This window comes from Ochotona princeps, chromosome 13, assembly GCF_030435755.1.
Source record: "Ochotona princeps isolate mOchPri1 chromosome 13, mOchPri1.hap1, whole genome shotgun sequence".
NCBI lineage: Eukaryota > Metazoa > Chordata > Mammalia > Lagomorpha > Ochotonidae > Ochotona > Ochotona princeps.
Genome location: NC_080844.1, coordinates 40,759,900 through 40,781,039, shown reverse-complemented (window position 1 = coordinate 40,781,039; position 21,140 = coordinate 40,759,900). Strand labels below are relative to the sequence as shown.

Sequence of the window (21,140 nt, the reverse complement as noted above, 5' to 3'; positions counted from 1 at the left end):
TGATCCTATGCGTAGATAATTCCTACATGTTAACAGTAGTTATTTAGGGCCCAGCGGCGTGGCCTGGTGGCCGGGATCCCATATGGGCGCCGGTTCTAATCCCAGCAGCTCCACTTCCCATCCAGCTCCCTGCTTGTGGCCTGGGAAAGCAGTCGAGGACGGCCCAATGCTTTGGGACCCTGCACCCGTGTGGGAGACCCGGAAGAGGTTCCAGGTTCCTAGCTTCAGATCAGCACAGCACCGGCCGTTGCGGTTCACTTGGGGAGTGAGTCATCGGACGGAGGAGCTTTCTCTCTGTCTCTCCTCTCTGTATATCTGACTTTGCAATAAAAATGAATAAACCTTTAAAAAAAAAGTAGTTATTTAATATTAAGACAAGTGCCCTTATACCTTTCTGTACACTACTTTTTCCAATTGTCCTATATTACATTTACAGTGAAGATATGGTTTTGATACATTTTAATTCCATACATATTCATAAATTTGTTAAACCAGAATTTCTGTAAACCATGTTAAAAAGTTCTACCAACACATCTAAAATTTGACAAATACTCTTTGTGACTATAGAAGCCATAATTACTTTACTTTTTTAAGTTACTTTCATTGCAGTTAAGCAAGAAAAATGTGAGGGGACTGTACTTGTCAGATTATCACATAATCAGGTTAGGAAAAACAAAGCAAAAACAATTACGTGTGAATTAAGTTGACCAGCAAGGATGAAGTTCAAAACTGAAAACAATGAGGAAAAAAGAACAATATTCTACTTACGTGGTAACTTGGGTGTGAATAAGCAGAGGATCAAGAAAACAAAGTAAGGAAATATATAACTCCACAGTCCATAACAGTCCAAAAATAACTTGTTTTTAAATATTCCCTTATTTCATGGGATTTACCACATGGGACATGCAAAACCCTTTCCAAGTACCTCCCAGCACTGCTTCCCATTCTAGCTTCCTGGCAATGAACATGCGGCACAGAAGCAGAGGATAAAGTCCTCACTCGGGTCTTTTCCATCCACATGGGAGACACAAGCTGCTGGTTTGGTCTGCCAGCCCTTGAGTGTTACACCCATTTGAAGAATAAACCAAAGATGGAAGATCTCTCTGGCAGTGTTTCTATCTTTCTGTCTTTCAAATAATTGATTAAAAAACATGAATAAAAGCCCAAAGCAGTAGCCCTGTGGCTAAAGTCCTCGCCTTGTGTGTGTTGGGATCCCATATGTGCGCTGGTCCTAATCCCAGCAGTCCCGCTTCCCATCCAGCTCCCTGCTTGTGGCCTGGGAAGGCAGTTGAGGACTGCCCAGCGCCTTGGGACCCCGCACCCATGTGGGAGATCCAGAAGAATCTCCTGCCTCCAGATCAGCTCAGCTCCAGCCACTGTGGTCACTTGGGGAATAAATTAACGGGTGTAGTAAGACCTTCCTCTCTGTCTCTCCTCTCTGTATATCTGCCTTTCCAATAAAATAAGTAAATAAATAGACAAAAGGATAGGTAAATTCAACTTACTTAAAGTACATACCAGAAACATAAACATATCTGTACTCTACAGATTATTTATGCCTAATTCTAACATATTTAAAATATGACAGTGAGAGCAAGCATCATGATGCAGTAATTTAAGACACTGTGTTGGACAGCCCATAGTGGAACACACTGGGTCAAGTCCCAGCTTCTGGGTCTCCAATCACCTGGACCTAGCCCAATCCCAGCTACTGCAGGCATCTGGGGAGCGAACTCCGTCACTCTGCCTTTCAAACAAATGAAACTTAAATTAAATTAATTAAAATAAAAAATAAAATTAGGACCAGCAAGTGGAATTCCAAGAGCATTAACTCTGTTAAGAATTTACAGCCTTCACCCCAAGCTTTTTTTTTTTTTCTTCAAGCCTGGAAATACTGGGACAATTATGTACAATGTAACTGGTCACGATATTGCTAAGTGAGAAAATGGTATAAATTAAGAAAAAGGCAATTGATGAAATCAATAAAGACCATCCGTACCTGCAGAGCATTTCGGTCTCTCATGGCTATTTCAAACGATGTGATGACCACTGGATGGATCTGCAGGGTCCCATTCCGTTTGTGAATATTTCTTACCAATTTTCGGCGTTCCTGCTGGGTTCCATGATATAACATGGTAGGAATCTAAATGATTTCATATTGATTTAAAATAAAAATAAAGACCAATTAGTTGAAAATAAATCATTATCTCAGATAAAAAGCAAACAAATAATTTCCATTTTATATCTCTGTAACAAAACAAGCAATTTTATCAATCACTTAATGAATACAAAAAAATGTCTTGTTTTTAAAGACAAATGGCAGGCATTTGGCAGCATTGCTTGGGATGCCTGTCAGCCTCTGGAGACCTGGACAAGTCCTGCCTCTACTTTCGACTCCATCTTCCTACTAACACCCAGAAACAAAAAAGTAAAGGAGAAACACAAGGAATGCATTTCTAGCATAAGCTATGTAGACATAATGCATGCATACAGGAGGGAAAAACCACTAGGGAAAGAAGCAGTACTTCTTTCAAATTGGAACAGTGTTAAGATGTTGTTGGGACACACCTGTCCAACTTCAGGGTGCTGGGTTGAATCCTGGCTACCCTCGAATTTCTGTCTCCCATTACTGCACACCGTGGGAAGCAGCAGTAATTATCCAAGCGGCTGGGTTCCTGTCCTCCTGCTTTGGCCTGGCTAAAGCACGGCTACTATATTCATTTGGGAACTAAACTAACACACTGGTATTTTTTTCTATTTCTCTGAATACAAACTAATTTGTAAAAATTCTGGGCAAGGTGCAATAGCCTAGTGGCTAAATCATTGCCTTGCATTCACTGGGATCCCACTGGGCCCCAGTTCATGTCCCAGCTGCTCCACTTCCCATCCAGCTCCCTGCTTGTGGCCTCGGAAAGCAGTCAAGGATGACCCAAAGTCTTGGGACCCTGCACCACCCGTGCGGGAGACCTGGAGGAGGATCCTGGCTCCTGGCTTCGGATTGGCTCAGTTCTCGCCATTGCAGCCACTTAAGGAGTGAGCCAGTGGACAGAATATCTTTCTCCCTGTTTCTCCTTCTCTATATAAATCTGACTTTCCAATAACACTAATAAACAAATAAATAAATAAATATAAATATAAAAAACAATCTACCTAGGTCTGTCTCAGGTGAATCAATCTATTCAATACACTAAAAATCAGATTACCAATGCCTATTTCATAATCTCAATTAAGACAAATCAGATGCAATGTTTATACAGAAATAAGTACACAATAGGAAGAAATTCTCTCAATAACATATAAACAAAAGTGAAATAATCCATTTAACGTAAGGAAGTATGTCTTACTTCTGGTGTAAATCTTCTAAACTCCGCCATCCAGTTAGGAAGTGTAGACAAAGGCCCACAGACGAGGAAAGGTCCAGGTACACCTCTCTGTATCATCAGTGCAATTGTAGCAATGCACTGAACCGTCTTTCCCAGTCCCATCTCATCTGCTAAAATGCCATTGATTCCATTTTCCCAAAGCATCTGGAAAAATAACACACTGTATTTAAACTTTAATAACCCCCAGTAACTTAGCAATAGCTTCTTTTCAAAACCCATACCTTGAATTAACATTAACAATCATGTTGACTGCCTTATTCACACAAGAAACTACAGCTATACTTGCTTAAAGTCCTTTACCAAATCCTTACTTTGAAAACCTTAAAAAAAAAAAACTCTAAAAATTTACTAAGGGTGAATCAATCAAAAATGTTTATCTATACAAAATACTTGTTTCATATATAATAGTACAGGATATTATAACTTAATTATAATAGGTTATTATAGAAAAGAATGAACACATTAATTCATTACCCTAAGCCATTCCATGCCTTCTACTTGGTACCAACGCATCACTCCTCCCGTGAAGTGCTTTGGTTGTTGAAAGGGTACTGGTTGTCCATCATATTTCCGATCTGGATCAAAAAAGAGTTTAGCATTCTGCCTGACAGTTTGAGACAATCTATTCTTAATTATACTATTTGAATCTTTGTTTTTTTGCAGATCTTCCACACAGAGGTTAGTAGTAGAGCTTTCATCCTATAAAGAAAAATGCCCAATTAAGACTGATATAAATTGGTTACATTCTAAGCTTCCTGAACAAAACTGAAGAAAATCAATTACTAAACACTTCAAATTTTTTTTTATCTTATTTATTTAAAAGGGTCATCAGAGAGGTTTCCCATCCAGTAGTGACCATACTAATCCAGAGCTGGCCCAGTCAACAGACAAGAGCCAGAACTCCATCCCAGCTTCATTGAGGGCAGCAGGAACCCATCACTAATACTCACAGGGTACATTTTAGCAGGAAGTTGCAATAGCTACAAAGCCACCATACAACATTTCAGATTGATATTGAAGAAGTAACGGTGGTAAGGGTGTCTGATATAATGGTTAAAGCACCCACATCAGAGGACCTGGGTTCGATAGCTGGCCGCAGCTGATTCCACCTTCCCATCAGGGTTTACCAGTGGAAAGCAGTGCTGCTGGCTCCATTTCCTGACTCCCTGACTAGCATATAGAGACCCGGATGGAGTTCCTACCTCCTAGCTTCACTCTTTTTTTAAAGGAATTATTTATATTTATTGGGAAGTCAGATATACAGAGAGGAAGATCTTCTGTCTGATATTCACTCCCCAAGTGACCACAACAGTCAGAACTGACCCAATCTGAAGCCAGGAGCCAGGCGCTTCTTCCAGGTCTCCCATGTGGGTGCAGGGTCCCAAGGCTTTGGGCCAACCTCGACTACTTTCCCAGGCCACAGGCAGGGAGCTGGATAGGAAGCAGGGTTGTCATTCTAGTCCGGCGCCCATATGTGATCCCGGAATGTTCAGGGCGAGAACTTTAGCCACTAGGCTACTGTGCCAGGCCCCCTAGTTTCACTTCTAACTGGGGTTTTGGAGAACACAAACCAGTAGAGGAACCCACTCTTCCTATTTTACAAATGTATTAAAAGGAATTAGTGATGAAGCAAACAAAACTCATAAATTTAATTTGCTACTGTAAGTCTCTTACCTCATTCTCCTTTTTACTTTTTTTAGCCACAGATAAAATTTCCTAGGAGAAAAAAATATATATATATATATATGAAGTTCATTTATTTACTCAGTAAATATTTACTAATGCTAACTTTATGCCAGAAAATAAGAACAGAAGCATTCGGGTAATTAAAGCACAAATCTCAAACAGGAAGTTCTTAGGAAGAATTAAACCTACAGACATTTTTGCTGATAGTTTGATAAAATACTAAATAAACTGATAATACTAAGCACCTGGATTTTCCAGCTATTCTTAAAACCATACAAAGCTAAATACTAATTCATGGCTAGTAATAATCCTATAGCATGTAAAACAGCATCCTGTAGCTGTTTACAAACTCCAGTTTGTTTTGCAGCTTGTTTGTAGAAATAAAGCCAGGAGAAAAGTCAGGCTTACTTTGTCTATGGCAGCTATCAAGCTAAAAGTAAACCTGTGTTTTATCTTCAAAGAATGGAAAGGATTTTGTTAGGCAACAAGAATAAGAAATAACTTAATACACAAAGATAGAACAACTAACTTCCAGACTTCAACCAACAACCAGATGAGCTACAAAATGCAAACCTACAAAATATCTTTCAAATACCACTCTGTTCTTCAGGTGACCACCTCAAACTCTTGATCAAACTTAACCCCTACCACTCTTTCACTTAGCCTACTAACTGGAGCCAAATATAATTTCATCTACCTTTTGGGGACTTGCCAATCACTCTTGATTAATTGCCTAATATCACTAATCTTCCTACAATATTCCTTCTCTATCTTACCATAATTTTACTATTTTACTATTAACTTCTCCGCCTCTTAAATATTTATTTGAAAGAGTTTTACAAAGAAAGAGAACTCTTACATCTGCTGGTTACTCCCCACATGACTGTACTAGCCCAAAGCCAGGAGGAGCCAAAGAACTTGAGCCATCTTCTGCTGCTTTCCCATGTATATTAGCAGGAACCTGGACTGGAAGTGGATTAGGCCCATATAGTACACCAGCACTGAGGGTTGGCATAACTACTACATCACAACTCAGGCCCCAATCCATCCATCTTTAAATAGGTAAACTTTCTTCCCTCCAGTCTCAACATACATGTCACTTCTAAGACACAAACTTTTATAAACCTCATGGTTGAGTTTCAGGAGGCCCTTTGGGTCAGGTGTTGGGGCCCAGCAGGTATCTCCTCACAGAGTACCTAGTTCAAATCTCAGCTACTCTGTGCTTCCCACTCAAATCCCTGCTAATGCTCCTGGGCAGCAGCAGGTGACACCTCAAGAGCCTTAGTCCCCAACCCAAGTGGGAGACTCATACGAAGTCCCAGGTTCCTGGCCTGGGTCCATCCCAGCTCCGGCTGGTAGAGGCACTTGGGGAATAAACCAGTAGATGCCAAGACCTCTTTTACCTGCCAAATAATAAACACACAAATGAATCTTCATAAAAAGAGCCTATACACCCATTCATATTTTCTCAATAGCAACCATTCTAATTGAATACTTCAATATCATAAAGAATATTAACTTAAAAGGATGATTAATAGCCCTTTTAAAAATAAAACTATTGACATGTTTTACATTTAGGGTTGATTTTTTTAATACACTTAATATTAACCAAATCTTCACATAAACACTTGAAAGCAAAAGAAAGAGTTAAAAAACAGTAAAAAGCTAAATAAAAACAGTCTCTCCATATTTCAGGGGGCTCAAAACCTAAACTAGACTCAACATCAAAAGTCATACACCCGTCCCCATTTTTACCTCTTTGGACATGATCTCTGAAATATTGTATGATTCATCTTCTCTTGCTCTTTTCTTTTTCACACCTATAAAAAGGACATTTTGTTTTAAATAATAATTTACACAGAAATATAAACACATATTCCTCAAAACTAAAACAGGGAAATTTACCTGCATTCTCCTCGTTTGTATCAACTGAATTTTTATCCTACAAAACAAGATTTAAAAATATTTTTACTATGGATCTTTATGGTAGTAAATACTAAAAGATAATGATTAAGGGCCCGGCGGCATGGCCTAGCGGCTAAAGTCCTCGCCTTGAACGCCCCGGGATCCCATATGGGCGCCGGTTCTAATCCTGGCAGCTCCACTTCCCATCCAGCTCCCTGCTTGTGGCCTGGGAAAGCAGTTGAGGACGGCCCAATGCATTGGGACACTGCACCCGCGTGGGAGACCCGGAAGAGGTTCCAGGTTCCCGGCTTCGGATCGGCGCGCACCGGCCGTTGCGGCTCACTTGGGGAGTGAATCATCGGACGGAAGATCTTCCTCTCTGTCTCTCCTCCTCTGTGTATATCTGACTTTGTAATAAACTGAATAAATCTTTAAAAAAAAAAAAAAGATAATGATTAAATGCCAAGCTAAGTCTTCCTTGTAGCTGAACCAATTTCAGAATTCTTCATCACTATATTTTATCTACACATATTTTTTCACATATTCCCTACTATAACTTATTTCATAATCACATTTCTTGACGTTTTCCAAAGAGCTACACTTTGCTCAGATATTTTTTCAGCTATAAAAAGAAATTTCATAATCAAACACTGAAAACATCATTATTTTGAAATTAAACATACAGAAAATTTTTTCAGCTGTATTTAACTTAATAGGGCCTGTGAAATTGCTCAGTGGTTAAAGTCCTCATCTTGCAAGCACCAGCATTCCATATAGGCCCTGGTTCATGCCCCACTGCTCCATTTACCATCCAGTTCCCTGCTTATGCCCTGGGAAAGCAGTCGAGGTTGGCCCAAGGCCTTAGGACTCTGCACCCATGTGGGAGACCCGGAAGAAGCTCCTGGCTTCAGATCGGCTCAGCTCGAGCAGATGTGGCTACTTGGAGAGCGAGCTGGTAGATGGAAGATCTCTCTCTTTGCCTATCTCTGCTCTCTGTAAATCTGCTTTTCCAATAAAAAAAAAAAAAAAGCATAAAAAAAAATGTAAAATAGGGCCCAGAGGCGTGGCCTAGCAGCTAAAGTCCTCGCCCTGAACGCCCCGGGATCCCACTGGGCCCCAGTTCTAATCCCGGCAGCTCCACTTCCCATCCAGCTCCCTGCTTGTGGCCTGGGAAAGCAGTTGAGGATGGCCCAAAGCTTTGGGACCCTGTACCCACGTGGGAGACCGGGAAGAGGTTCCTGGTTCCCAGCTTCGGATTGGCGCGCACCGGCCATTGCGGCTCACTTGGGGAGTGAATCATCGGATACAAGATCTTCCTCTCTGTCTCTCCTCTCTGTATATCTGACTTTGTAATAAAATAAATAAATCTCTTAAAAAAAAAAAACTGAATAGATTTTGCTTCAAATGAGTATTTCTTTGGTAACACACCCTGCCTGTGGAATTCTGGCTTGCTGTATTACCTTTATCACTTTTAAAGATCCCTTTTTTCTCTCCAATTTCTCTTTCTTCTTCTGTTCCTGAAAGCCAAGAAAAACAACAAACAAAACATGAATCTCAAGTAACTTACGTTCCTGGTAAGAATTCTGCATAATTATTTAAAAGCAAAAACTCAGACTTCAAGCCTTAGAGAATTAACAGGCAGCAGATTTTCTGTCCTGCATAAACAACTAAAATCCAGACCAAATATGTTAAATTAGTGTTTTCAGACAACATGTACAAAGGACAGAGAACACTAATAAAAGATTAATGACAAGAATTTTCTTACTGCCCAGCTTACTGCCTAAAGGCCATTTCCAAACAAATAAGGGAGGAAGAATGGGAACAGCATGGACTGTGTTTAAGTAGGCTGTATTCAAAACAGAGCTGCTAACATTCCTAAGGCCAGGTACCAGAGAAAAAAAAACATTTCTACCAAAAAAACACTATCATCTCTCAAAACCGGTAAGGTTGGGAGCTGATTAGTGCATGAATCGGGAAACCAAGGCCAGGAGAGCCAACAGAATGAAAATATGCAGAACATTTCTTATGCTTGTAAGGAGTCAAGAATAAGAAAAAGTTTAGATTCTCTCAGCCACAACAGGAAAGAGCTAATATACAGAGCACTTCTATATTTAGAAGAACAAGTTATTTTTGGGTAATTTCTAGCTATTCCTGATGTATCCTAACAAATGTGAAATGTAAGCCATAAAAGAATATACAGAAGAGCTGCTTAAATGGTGAGTGCTGGTGGAACTCATCAGAATAAATGGGAATGTGTAAGAGCAACGGGAAGAAGAGAAGGCTGGACTTCTCAGCAATGTTAGCAATCAGCTTCAGCCAATGCTTAAAAATGATAATGAGGTAAACATAATTACTTCGAAGAGGGTAACTGTACCACAAAGGTCCAAATGCTAAAACAAAAACAAAACAAAACAAAAGGTGGCAGGATTGAGAGCAGCCACAAAATGGCTTAGTCTTACAGACTTGAACGTATCAGAACACAATGTAAACCACAAGGCAGCAAAATGGTATCTTCACAGAATACTGGAATAAGGGCGTGGCACAGTAGCCTAGTTGCTTGCCTTGCACACAACAGCAGGATACCATAGGAGTGCTGGTTCTAATCCTGCTGCTCCACTTCCCATCCTGCCTATGGTCTGGGAAAGCAGTTGAGGACAGCCCAAGGCCTTGGCTGGGACCTGATACCTGCGTGGGAGACCCAGCAGAAGTGCCTGGCTTCGGATCCGCCCAGCACTGGCCGCTGCAGCCACCTAGGGAGTGAATCAGCAGAGGGAAGATCTTCCTCTGTCTCTCCTCCTCCCTCCACATCTGATGTAGATCCCAAGATACACACTAGGTTCCCACAACCTCCTCCTTGGGTTCACTAACTTGTTAGAGTGGCTAACAGAACTCAGAAAATCACATTTCTTCACTTATTTAAAGAACATTACAAAGAATGCTAATTGAACACGACCCGAGAGATGAAAGGGCAAGGTACAGGAACAAGATTATGGAGCTCCTTTGCCCTCTGGCCTCCATGCCCCAGGTACCTCCACATGTCTCCTTATAGAGAAACCCTGAAGCCTGTCCTTCAGGGCTGAATGAAAACAACTGTTGGAACTGGTAGTAAGTCGAACCATCAGCCCTTTCTCTGTCCTTAGAGGCGAGAGGTGAGTCTGAAAGTCCCCACACACTCATCACTCCTCCTTTAACCAACCAGCCCCATCCGGAAGCTATCTAGGGGTTACAAGCCAGTCAACTCACTAGCAAGTCAACTTCACAAAGACTCAAGGGAATTTAGTGCCTATGTGCCAAGAAACAAGAATTAAAACCCAAACATTTCACATCATCAAAATATCATAATTATCATGACTCCACTTGTATAGTATTTTAGAAAAGCAGAACTTATTACAGTGACAGAAAGCAGATTAGTGACTGATGTGAGCAAACATGGGGACCATCATTGGTACAAGCAAACTTTTCCTAATTATACAAATGACATTCCCTCAATTGTACTGGGGTACACAGGGTATACCGACTCTATGGTCAGGCTTATCAAACGTAGGTATTTGGACTCCTGGCAAGACACCAGCTCGTCTGCACTGTGGTTCCTAGGTTTGAGTCCTGACTCCATTGCCAATTCCTTTTCCCGCCACAGTGAGCACCCTAGGAGGCAGAGGTGACAGCTCAAGTGGCTGGGACAGTCATCAGATTCCTAGCACACCGAGAATCAAGAATTTTGAGAGTGAACAAGATGGGGTTCCTTCTCCACCTCTCAAATAAATAAATAAATAAATCATCAGCAACAAAATTCTTCAAATTATAAGCTTGAAATGCATAATGAAGCTGTTTCTCAAAAAAATACTAAACCATAGTCAAATCACATCTACCCACCTCGAGTTGTTGTTGTTCCATTTTAGTCAGTAAAAACTTAGAGTAGATATTGCTCTTCTCCAGCAAATGTTGAAGTCTACGGTACCGAATTTCTGTGGACTCTCTGTCCCAAGACATGCGAGCCTATCCAAAAAAAAAGAAACATTGCCAAAACCACTGATGTTCTCTATGTTCGCTGTTTTTTTCACATAAGGTTTCACAAGCTAGCTAACATGTAACCCTGGGTTTAAGATATTTCCTGTAATTAATGTAAAGAATCTCCACGAGATTTATCACAGCTATGTCATTTTTCAAAGCAAAATCTGGACAATGGGTAGGCATTTGGCTCAGCAGTTACATCTTGTCCTGTAGCATAGCACTCCACCTCCTGACTTTAGCTACATGCTCATGTAATGAAGATGCTGGGAGGCATCACGCCTGCCCTGGCCGTAACAATCCTTTGAGGAATAAATAAGCAGGCAGAAACTTGCTTCTCTGCCACTTAAGTTTCAGATTGTGGATAGATGGTTTCTTATCAACTATGTAAAATATTCATTAAAATAAATAATATAGGGAATGGGGCTGTGTTCTGGTCAGGATACAGTTGCAGTCTCCCTTGGCACAAGTGTGGACTGGGACAAGACACACCAGGCCAGACTCCAACACCTTCTGGCGTTCTGGAGGACAAGAGTAGATGTGGGATGGACTAGGCTAGGTCTCAACCCCAACTGAACCATGTGTGAGCTGTATGTGGGTGTGGACGAGCCGTGGCTGGGCTGAAACATCCAACAAGTACCAGAATGGGCTGAAGGCCAGCCAAGAAAAGCCACTGTTCCTGCTAGGACAGGAGGTGAACTGAGTAGGGCTGGCTCATGGACCCCCTGGTATGCGCGAAATTTTGTACTCGGAGGGGTTCTGATGGAGGAGCCTGGGCAACTCCTCTGGCAGGACACAGACCCGGCAGGTAAGCACAAGAAGCATGGAGGGAAACAGCCCAGAAGAGGTCATGGAAAGTGCCCCACTGGCATACAATTGGCATGGGTCGGGGGCAGACCAGGCTGAATCAGTTCATGTCATCCACTGGTAAATCCGAACGCCGGAACAGAGTGTGGGTTGGGCCAGGTTCGGTCGCGACAAAAGCAGTGCACAACACAGATTGCCAAGGTAAGATTGCCTGTGCCAGATGTGACTGCAGCACCCAACCAGCACATGTGAGAACCAGGAAGGGAGGGGGCAGAGCCGGCAGCGGAATAAAGGGTGTCCCTTGCTGGACAGCTACTCCCACTGGAGAGCATGAGCTGGGATAGGGGCAGACCAGACTAGGCAGAGCTACAACACCTGTGCACCTCATGTGGACCAGATCAGGGAAAAGCCAGGCTGGGCGGATTATTCCTGCTGGTACAAGCATAAATTAGAGTGGGTGAGGGTTGTTGGGGCTTAGCCACAGCATCAGCTGGCTGAAGCTGGCACTGGGGGCTAATTCTCTCAAGTCAAACCACAGAACCACCCAAAGAGTGCATAATCTGGGAGTGGGAGTGGCCTGGGAGGGAAATAGTGGGCTCCTACCTCTTGGGTTACCACCCCCCACGGGAGGGCACGAAAACTAGGACAGGGGCTGGGGTGGCTAGACAGACACCCAACAACATCCGTGAAGGCTGGATAGTTGAGCTGGTTAGATGGAACTAAGCTTAAATACCCACTGACATGTATGAGAGCAGAAGGGGATGTGGGACAGACTGGACTAGTCTGCCACACATACTGGCAAACCAGGGCAGGAGGCGCGCCTGGTGGGGGGTATTGTGGGTCGCTCTGACTAGGCTACAGCTCCCACTGGTTTGTGTGAGGGCCGAGTGTGTGCTGGGCAGAACCAGGCTGGACTGCAAACACCCACTAGTTCCAGTGGAAGACAGGGACGGAAACAGAACCAACCCAGCAATTGCAACCACCAGTTGATCGTGGTGATGGACTGTGCCGGGCCCTGTGGTTGCTAGAACATACAAGAATCTGGTCTGGGAACACCTCAGACAAAGTTTCTTTAGGGATCCCCCCAATCGAGCTTCCGGACTCAGAACCCTAACCATCAAAAGACAGAGGACAGAACAAATCAACCACCTCAGCTATATGTTGGCAGTGAAAATACTGGGCAAACGGAGACTATATGATTGACTATGTCAATCAGTGGATTCTCCAACGACCTCATCGTGCTTGGAGTGGTGAGAGTGGCAGCAATTCATAACTGTTGAACTATCAAAACCACTGAGCAAGACCCTCGGAGCATGCCTCACATCCGGGACTTGGGGTGGGAGGGAGACTGGGTGGGGCTTTTCCCTTAAAATCCCCTTTTACATCAGATATATTAAGAAAACAATACGGAACTAATTATTTTGCCCATCTTCCTGTAGTGCTTGAACCTTTTTACCCTAATTATGTCAAGATTATCAAAAATAAATAAATAATTTTTTTAAAAAAATAAATATAATAAATAAATAATGTAGGGGCTGAAATTGTGCAGCAGCAGATAAAAAATGCCAATCGGAATACCAGCATCTCTCACAGGTAGTGGCTCACACCCTGGCTGCTCCACTTCCGATCCAACTCTCTGCTAATAGCTTAGGAACAGTAGGGAAAGATGACCCGTAATGTTTGGGCCTCTGACATCCATATGGAGACTCAGAAGTGCTGGCTTTGACCTGGCTTGGCTTTGGCTATGATAGCCATCTGTGTACTGACCAGCTGAAGGAAGACTGATTCTCTCATTCTCTCTCCCTCTCATTCATCTCTAACTCTGGTTTTCAAATAAATAAATCAGTTGTCGTCTACGGCCATACCACCCTGAACGCGCCTGATCTCAAATAAATAAATATATCTTAAAAACAAAACTTAGAAATCAGTGTGAGTGCTGTAGCACAGCAGCTTAAACCACCTCTTGAAATATCTGCATCACATTACCAGAGTGCCTGATTCAAGTCTCTGCCTGACCCTCTTCCCATCCAGTCCAGGTACATTAGATAATGCTCACCTACAAGGCAGCAGGTGATACCTCACTGTGGGCAATTCACAGGATCCCTGTCTACTCTAGCACAAGTTGTGGCAAGCATCTGAGAGTGATTCAGCAGATATAAAACACTCTCCCTTTCAAATAAATCTTATATAGAAACACTAACAGGGTCTGGCGCAATAGCCTAGTGGCTAAATCCTCACCTTACACGTGCCAGGATCCCAGTTGCTCCACTTCCTATCCAGTTTTAGCTGCTCCACTTCCTATCTAGCTCCCTACTTGTGGCCTGGAAAAACTGTAAAGGATGTCCCAAAGCCTTGGGATCCTGCAGCCTCATGGGAGACCTGCAAGAAGCTCCTGGCTTCTGACTTTGGACAGGCTCAGCTCTGGCCGTTGTGGCCACTTGTGAGTGAACTGTGGACGGAAGATCTTTCTCTCTGCATCTACTTCCCTCTATATCTCTCTCCTTCCAATCAAAATAAATAAATAAATATCTGCCCTTCCATCAAAATAAATAAATCTTTTTTAAAAAGCACAAAATCTAGAAAATATTTAAACAGTATATTTTTAAATAAACAAATGCCTTTACACATAGATAAAATCTTTGTTACTAGTTTTATTACAAAAAGCAAGCTTTTTAAAATCTGATTAGTCAGGGACTAGAACATCTTATTTGAGAATTCTTGCACTGAAATATGAAAGCACTGAACATAAGGGACAAGCAATGCAGACAAGACTAACGCTGCGACTTGTGACAGCAGCATCCACTGCTGGAGTGCCGCATGGAGTGCAGCTGCTTGCCAAAGCACCTGAGAAAACAGCAGCAGCATATGGCCCCACGCTTGGGCCCCTGCTGGCCACAAGGAAACCAGGATGGAATCCTGGGCTCCTGGGTTCAGCCTGGACAAGCCTCACACTTTGGGGCAATTTAAGGAATGAAACAGGATAAAAGATGCCTTTCTTTGTCTAACTTCCAAACAAATAAGTGAATTTTTAAATAAAAGAGAGTCTTAAGTAATTTCTACAAGTCGGCATGGCTAAGAGAACACTCCCCGAGTCACAATGACAGGAAAGTTAAAGCTTTTTACAAACACCAGCATATCACAAATAAAAAAACATACAACAGTAAGATTATACAGCTCAGGCACAGCACTGTGGCATGGCTAGACAGGCATCTGCCTGCAGAGTCAGCATTCCATATAGGCATCAGTAGGAGCCCTGGCAGCTCCACTTCCAATCCTGTTCCCTGCTGCTGGCCTGGGAGGGCAGCAGAGGACAGCCCAAGTTCTTGAACCCGCGCCCGCAAGGAAAATCCAGCAGAGGTTCCCGGCTTCAGACGAGCCCACCTCCAGCCTTTTGAAAACATAAGGAGTTATGGAGGATCTTTCTCTTTTACTCTTAAACTCTGCCATTCATATACAAAATAAATCTCTTTTTAAAAAATTAAATAGTTTAATATTCATAAATCTTTTCTACAAATGACCAGATAATAGATACTTCAGCATTAAACACTGACCTAATGCAAATATTCAACTTTGCCTTTGTAGCAGTCATGAACAATAAACAGATACAGTTGTGTTTTATTTATAAACAGCTTCAGGTCAAATCCCCCTTATAATTTGCCAAGTCCATGTAAACTGAACTCCACAAAAAACAATTCCAGTGTGTTTAAGTGAGATGAGTGTAAGTTTCGTTCATCTACCTGGGCAACTTACAATTATGTTCCAGACACTGTAAGTGTGTGTGCCCCATCCAGGCCATTTAAATCAGGATAGGGGTAGTAAGCAAAGGAATTTAAAAGTCTTCTTTTTTTTCTAAACTGAAACTTTTTCTGAAAACATTTATTCTTACTGAAAAGGCAGATTTACAGAGAAAAGAGCCAAACAAAAAGGTCTTCCATCCCAATTCACTTCCCAAATGCCAGTCAGAGCTGAATCAATCCAAAGCCAAGAGCCAGGAACTCCTTCCAGGTCTCCCACTTAGGTGCAGGGTTCCAAGGCTTTGGGCCATCCTCTACTGCCTTCCCAGGCCATAAGCAGGGGGTTGGATGGAAAGTGGAGTAGCCAGGACACGAACCAGAACCCATATGGCGCTTGCAAGGAGTTAGCCAATTGAGCCATCGTATCAGGCCCAATAATCAAGATTCTAATACAGATCCAAGATTGAGAACCCTTCAAAGGATAGCTGAATATAACACTTTGGAGATAACTGCCAATTCACGCTGCCTAACCACTGAAGACTGATAGACAACACTTATATCTTTAAATGTCAACTCCACAGGGCCAGCAACGCGGAGCCATCGCTCCACTTCCCATCCAGCTCCCTACGAAAGAGCACAGGAAAGCAGCAGAGGATGGCTCAAGTACGTGGGTCCCTGCTACCCATGGAAGACCTGGTCAGTGCTCCAGGCTCTGGCTTCAGTCTTGGAAATGAACCAGCAGATGGAGGGTCTCTGTTAACACTGTTCTTTCTCTTTATCTCCCTCTCTGCAACTCTGCCTTTCAAATAAACAAACTTTTTTTTTTAAAGTCAGTCCTCTAACACCAATCCAGTTCAATCAACAAACAAGTACAGAAGCACTGAATCTATACTTCATTGGATAAAGTACTACAACACAGAAGGTTGGCTTACACTATACATAAGGTGACATCATATAATCTGAAAACTAGCTCTGATACAGACATACTTAGTATTAAACTGTACAGTACCAGCTGTAAATTCTAAAAATCTAAATTATTAACATTGAAGATATCAGGAAACAGATGTCAACGACATCTGTTCTAACATATGTAATTAAAAGCAAAGCTCAAAAAGAGTTCCTGCAGGGCCTGACACGGTGGCTAAATGGCTAAACCCTCACCATGGAAGGGCCAGGATCCAATATGAATGCCAGTTCATGTCCTGCCTACTCTACTTTCCACCCGGCTCCCTGCTGGTGGCCTGGAAAGGCAGTCAAGGACAGTCCAAAGCCTTGGGACCCTGCACCACATGGAAGACCAGAAAGAAGCTCTTGGCTCCTGGCTTTGGTTAAGCTCAGTTCCAGTCACTGCAGATATTTGAGGAGTAAACCAGTAAATGGAAGATCTTTCTCTGTCTCTGCTTCTCCCTGTAAAGCTGATCTGCCTTTTCAATAAAAATAAATTTTTTACAAATTAGTTCTTGCAATAAGCAATACTGATTGTCTTGACAATGGCACTAAGAATCATACTTAAGTCTTTAGAATTAAAACAGAGCTTCATAGATTTGGTAATATATGTCTCATTTTATACAATCTAGAAAAAACTCCTGCTTATCAAGTAACAGAGCCAGTGTTTTGTTTATTTTTAAACATGTATTTTTTTCTCAGAAAGGCCAATTTACAGAGAGAAGGAGAAACAGAGAAAGATCTGTCTACTGGCTCACTCCTTAAGTGGCCACAACAGCTGATCCTAAGCAAAGTGCTAGGAGCTTCTTCCAGGTCTTCCCTATTTGAGTGCAGACTCCCAAGGCCTTGGGCCATCCTTGACTGCCTTCACAGGCCACAAGCAGGGAGCTGGATGGGAAATAAAGCAGCTGAGACTCAAATCAGCACCCATACGGGACCCTGGCACATGCAAGGCAAGGATTAGCCACTACGCTATTGCAGCGAGTATCAGTAATTCATTTTGTCAACTAAAACCAATCACCAGCTTTTCAAACTATATGAATAGGGGAAAAACCCCAAGACAGAGAGAATACCCTGCCTCCCTTCCACCACAATTAGAGAGCCCTAGCAGGCTGGAAATACGGAGCTCAGTGTTCGTATTTCTGGATACCACATCATCACATTAACCTTCTTTCAAAACAAATATTACAACAGCATAGAAATAGCAGTCTAAGAAAATAATACATGCATTCAGGAAAAATTAAGTCAAAAATGCTTAAGTGATTCATAATCCTAGTTGTTTTTCAAATTCTATTTTAACTTATTCTAGGAACATCCTACTTCTGTGATTATAGTATGCAGTCAATGAATAAGGTGAATATTATAAAAAGATCAAAACTAATTAGACTTTATAAAATGAATTGTTCACTTTTTGGTAAAAATTGGGATGGGCTTGATAGGTCAAGAGACTAATCCTCCACCTGCAAGCACCAGCACCCTATGCGTGCACTGGATCGCATCCTGACTGCTCCACTTCCTATCCAGCTCCCTGCTTAACCGCTAGAAAGGCAGAAGATGGTCCAAAACCGTGGCCCCCTGCACCCACATGACAGACCCAGGAGTTGTTCCAGGCTTCAGATCAGCCCAGCTCAGGCCACTTTGGCCATCTGAAGAATGAACCAACAAATGGAAGATCTTTCTCTGTCTCTCCTTCTCTCTGTATATCTGACTTTCCAGTAGAAATAAATAAATCTTAGTTCTACTCTGTGCATTTGTCCTAGGGTCTGTACTGCACAATTCACCTGATTATATAACTAGTGAATGTGTCTATGTGATACTAATATCAACTTAAATATCACAGACTACTACTATGTGTCAAGGTACACAACCTACAGAAACAAAGCAGGATGTGATGCATCATCAAGAAAGAGTCAAACAATATACATTTAATAGACTACTACAGGGATTCAGAGAATGTAGGTAAAGACATACCCTCTAGTTCTATTAACTCCTTATGTTTCCTAAAGCAAAAGGAATTCATGTGATTTGAAGAACATTTGTTAATATATTTATGCCCTTCACTGTTATGATTAACAGTGGATCATTAGCAACTGGACTAGCACTCCAGAGTGAAAGTACAGCACGGCGGTTAACGCGTAAATTCTGGAGCCACAAGGCCTGTATCCAATCTTGGCCCTGTCATTTACTGATTCTGGGATTCCAGGCAAGCGCTCTATGCCTCAGTTTTTTCATCTGTAAAACTAGGTAAACAGAACCTACTTTATTATGGAGGAGTTTAAAATAATTCATTGTAGTAATAAAACTACTAATAACAGGGAAAAATAACTTTAAAGACAGTAGGTCCTTCATAGAACAGTTGGATTCAGTACGCAGAACATCTAAAGCATTCAAAACAATCTCCCACTAGTAACAGTCTTCCAAAAGTTCATGGAAAATGTGTATTATCTTTCCATTTAAATTTGTCCATGAATGCTTTGAAATATGCTCATAAATGTTCTTCAAGTATTAGCAATGCTAACAAAAAAATCAATGTGATGGATGGAAGAGAGCAGGAAACAATTTGACTCGCTCCCCGTTTTCAGTGCATTGCATCCCCACTTAAGTATTTTGATTAGTTCAATATTAAATTATGCATTTCGCAACAGTTAATGACAGGAAGCAGCCAGATGTAACTTCAGCACTTACCGTGACCAACCGCCTCAGTTTCCTCAGTCTGTAAATGGGGATCAAGAAGCATCTAAATCATCATACTATTGTAATGACTACAATCACCACACAGTGCTTAGCCACCTGTCTCTTTCCTGAATATACAGCAATTAAAGCAGGAAAGCAGCTTTTCAAACTACACTTTGCAGGGACTAATTACTGGTCTACAACTGGGTTTTCATTACTACAAGTGTACTAAAGTACAATAACCTGGCACCTTAAACAGTGCATCACATGTTTAGCTGAAGAGTCTTACCTGGCCACAGACACTCGCAAGGAACCAAACAGAAAAAAGAAAGCGACTTCATCACTTGCCTGGGCAAACGGCCAGGCCGGCCCTGGATGCCTGCCCTGCCCCTGCCGGGTGGATGCTAACTCCCACTGGCCGCCCTCGCTGCTGGCCACTCGCTCCCAGAGGCTTCCAGGGAAGGCAAGGGCAAATCCACACCCCGGGCCGCGAACCTGACTCCCCCAAAGTTACCTTTTCCAGCATCTTCCGCTCTCGCTCCAGCCCCGCGGCCTCGAGCTGCTGCTCCTCCTCTAGCATGGCGGGGGTAATCACGGCGCCCTCCGGCTGCCCCTCCATCTCCGGGAGCGCGGGCCCTGAAGGGAGACCAGGTCGCCTCGAGACCGCCCAGCCCACTCACGCCAGCGGGCCACCTGCCCGGCTCCCCACAGGCACCGGGGACCCGCGGGGTTGCGCCAGGTCCTGCCCCTCGGCAGCGGGCACCCAGCGTGCCGAGCCGGACGCCCCCCGACCCCGGGAGCGAGCCCTTCCGTCCTGCACGGACGCCCGATCCCCAGGTGTCCTCCCCCTCAGCCCCTCTCAGGAGCCGCCGCTCCCCGGAGAGCCGTCGGTTCTCCTCACTCACCGTCGCTGCCTGCGGGCTGCTCGGCCGGCATGGCTGGATCGTCCCGCGGGAAGCAGGTCCCTGAGAAACCCGGCGCCCTCGCGAGCCCCGCGCTCACTCCTCACAGCCGCCGCTCGCGCAACCTTCCAGTCAGGTATCCGGCCCGGGAAAAACGCGCGCTTCTGCTTCGCGGGAAAATTCTGTGCTCTCGCGATAGCTCCCGCCCCCCGCCCGCCTTCCGGCCAGGGCGGCGCGAGACGCGCGGCGGTCGGTGGTTTTCCGAGGGATTGGGGGACCCTGCCCCGCACCCGGGCTTGGGGTGACTGGGCTCCGTCAGCCGGCGCCGGGACGCCGGTTTCCGACCTAGTTTACAGGAAGCGTTGAGACGCTGGCTGGAGTGATTTAACGCCTCGAGCCGATAAGCTCTCGGGCGTGTCCGGGCCAGGATGTTGTAAACAAACTCTTGTCTGCCCCAGAGGACAGCTAGTTCATGAGCGGAAAGGGATAGAATACTTGCATTTGATAGGGTTTAAGAAAGTTGTCTGGGCAAACGGAAGGCTGAATGCAGTGTTGAACGGAGTGCCCAGCAAGGGAGGGAAGATTCCGGCATTTTATAGAGAAGTCCCTACCCTAACGCTGAAACGCAGACGTTTTTGTCACGGCTTTCAACTTCACTTTTCTATCCTGCAATTCTCTTCAACTCTTTCGTTTTCCCCTCCTCTCTGCTCACATTTCCTCAGAATATGCTATATATCAGTTTCCTTCATTTCTGGCTGCTTTAATGCTGTACTCTGTAGGCCTCGGTCTCCCAAGGGTTAACTCCACAGCTTAGCTTGTTTCTAAGGGGTAACAGGATGGGCAATCTTGGCCTGATGCATTTTAGTCCCTGGCTTGACTGTAAGTTACTCTTCCCTGCTTCCTCTTTGTTAAGATGCCCCCAGGGGGGGCTTAGTAGTTGATTGAGCGTTGGGATAATACTGGGAGGAACTAGGAAGACTATAAAAGATGCAGGCTGACCCCAAATAAACGGCATTCTGTTTACAAGAGTGACCCACTGCTTGTTGTCTTGTCTGTTGTCTTTTTGTAACCCTAGTCCCTCCACTTGGCTTGGGGTA

The 21,140-nt window shown here is 43.5% G+C and overlaps 1 protein-coding gene across 1 annotated transcript in view; it reads right to left on the bottom strand.

Moving 5' to 3' along the window:
- The window catches only part of HELLS (helicase, lymphoid specific), a 37,177-nt gene extending 16,923 nt beyond the window's left edge, over positions 1–20,254 (bottom strand). Inside the window, exons 1-10 of the mRNA XM_058671383.1 lie at positions 20,047–20,254; positions 19,656–19,777; positions 10,848–10,970; positions 8,435–8,491; positions 6,975–7,011; positions 6,825–6,889; positions 5,058–5,099; positions 3,858–4,082; positions 3,345–3,527; positions 2,000–2,143 (exon numbers count right to left, since the gene is read on the bottom strand). Coding sequence (XP_058527366.1) covers positions 2,000–2,143; positions 3,345–3,527; positions 3,858–4,082; positions 5,058–5,099; positions 6,825–6,889; positions 6,975–7,011; positions 8,435–8,491; positions 10,848–10,970; positions 19,656–19,777; positions 20,047–20,077 — 1,029 coding nt within the window. The 5' untranslated portion in view covers positions 20,078–20,254. The remainder of the gene's footprint in view (positions 1–1,999; positions 2,144–3,344; positions 3,528–3,857; positions 4,083–5,057; positions 5,100–6,824; positions 6,890–6,974; positions 7,012–8,434; positions 8,492–10,847; positions 10,971–19,655; positions 19,778–20,046) is intronic.
- Positions 20,255–21,140: the final 886 nt, after the last annotated feature.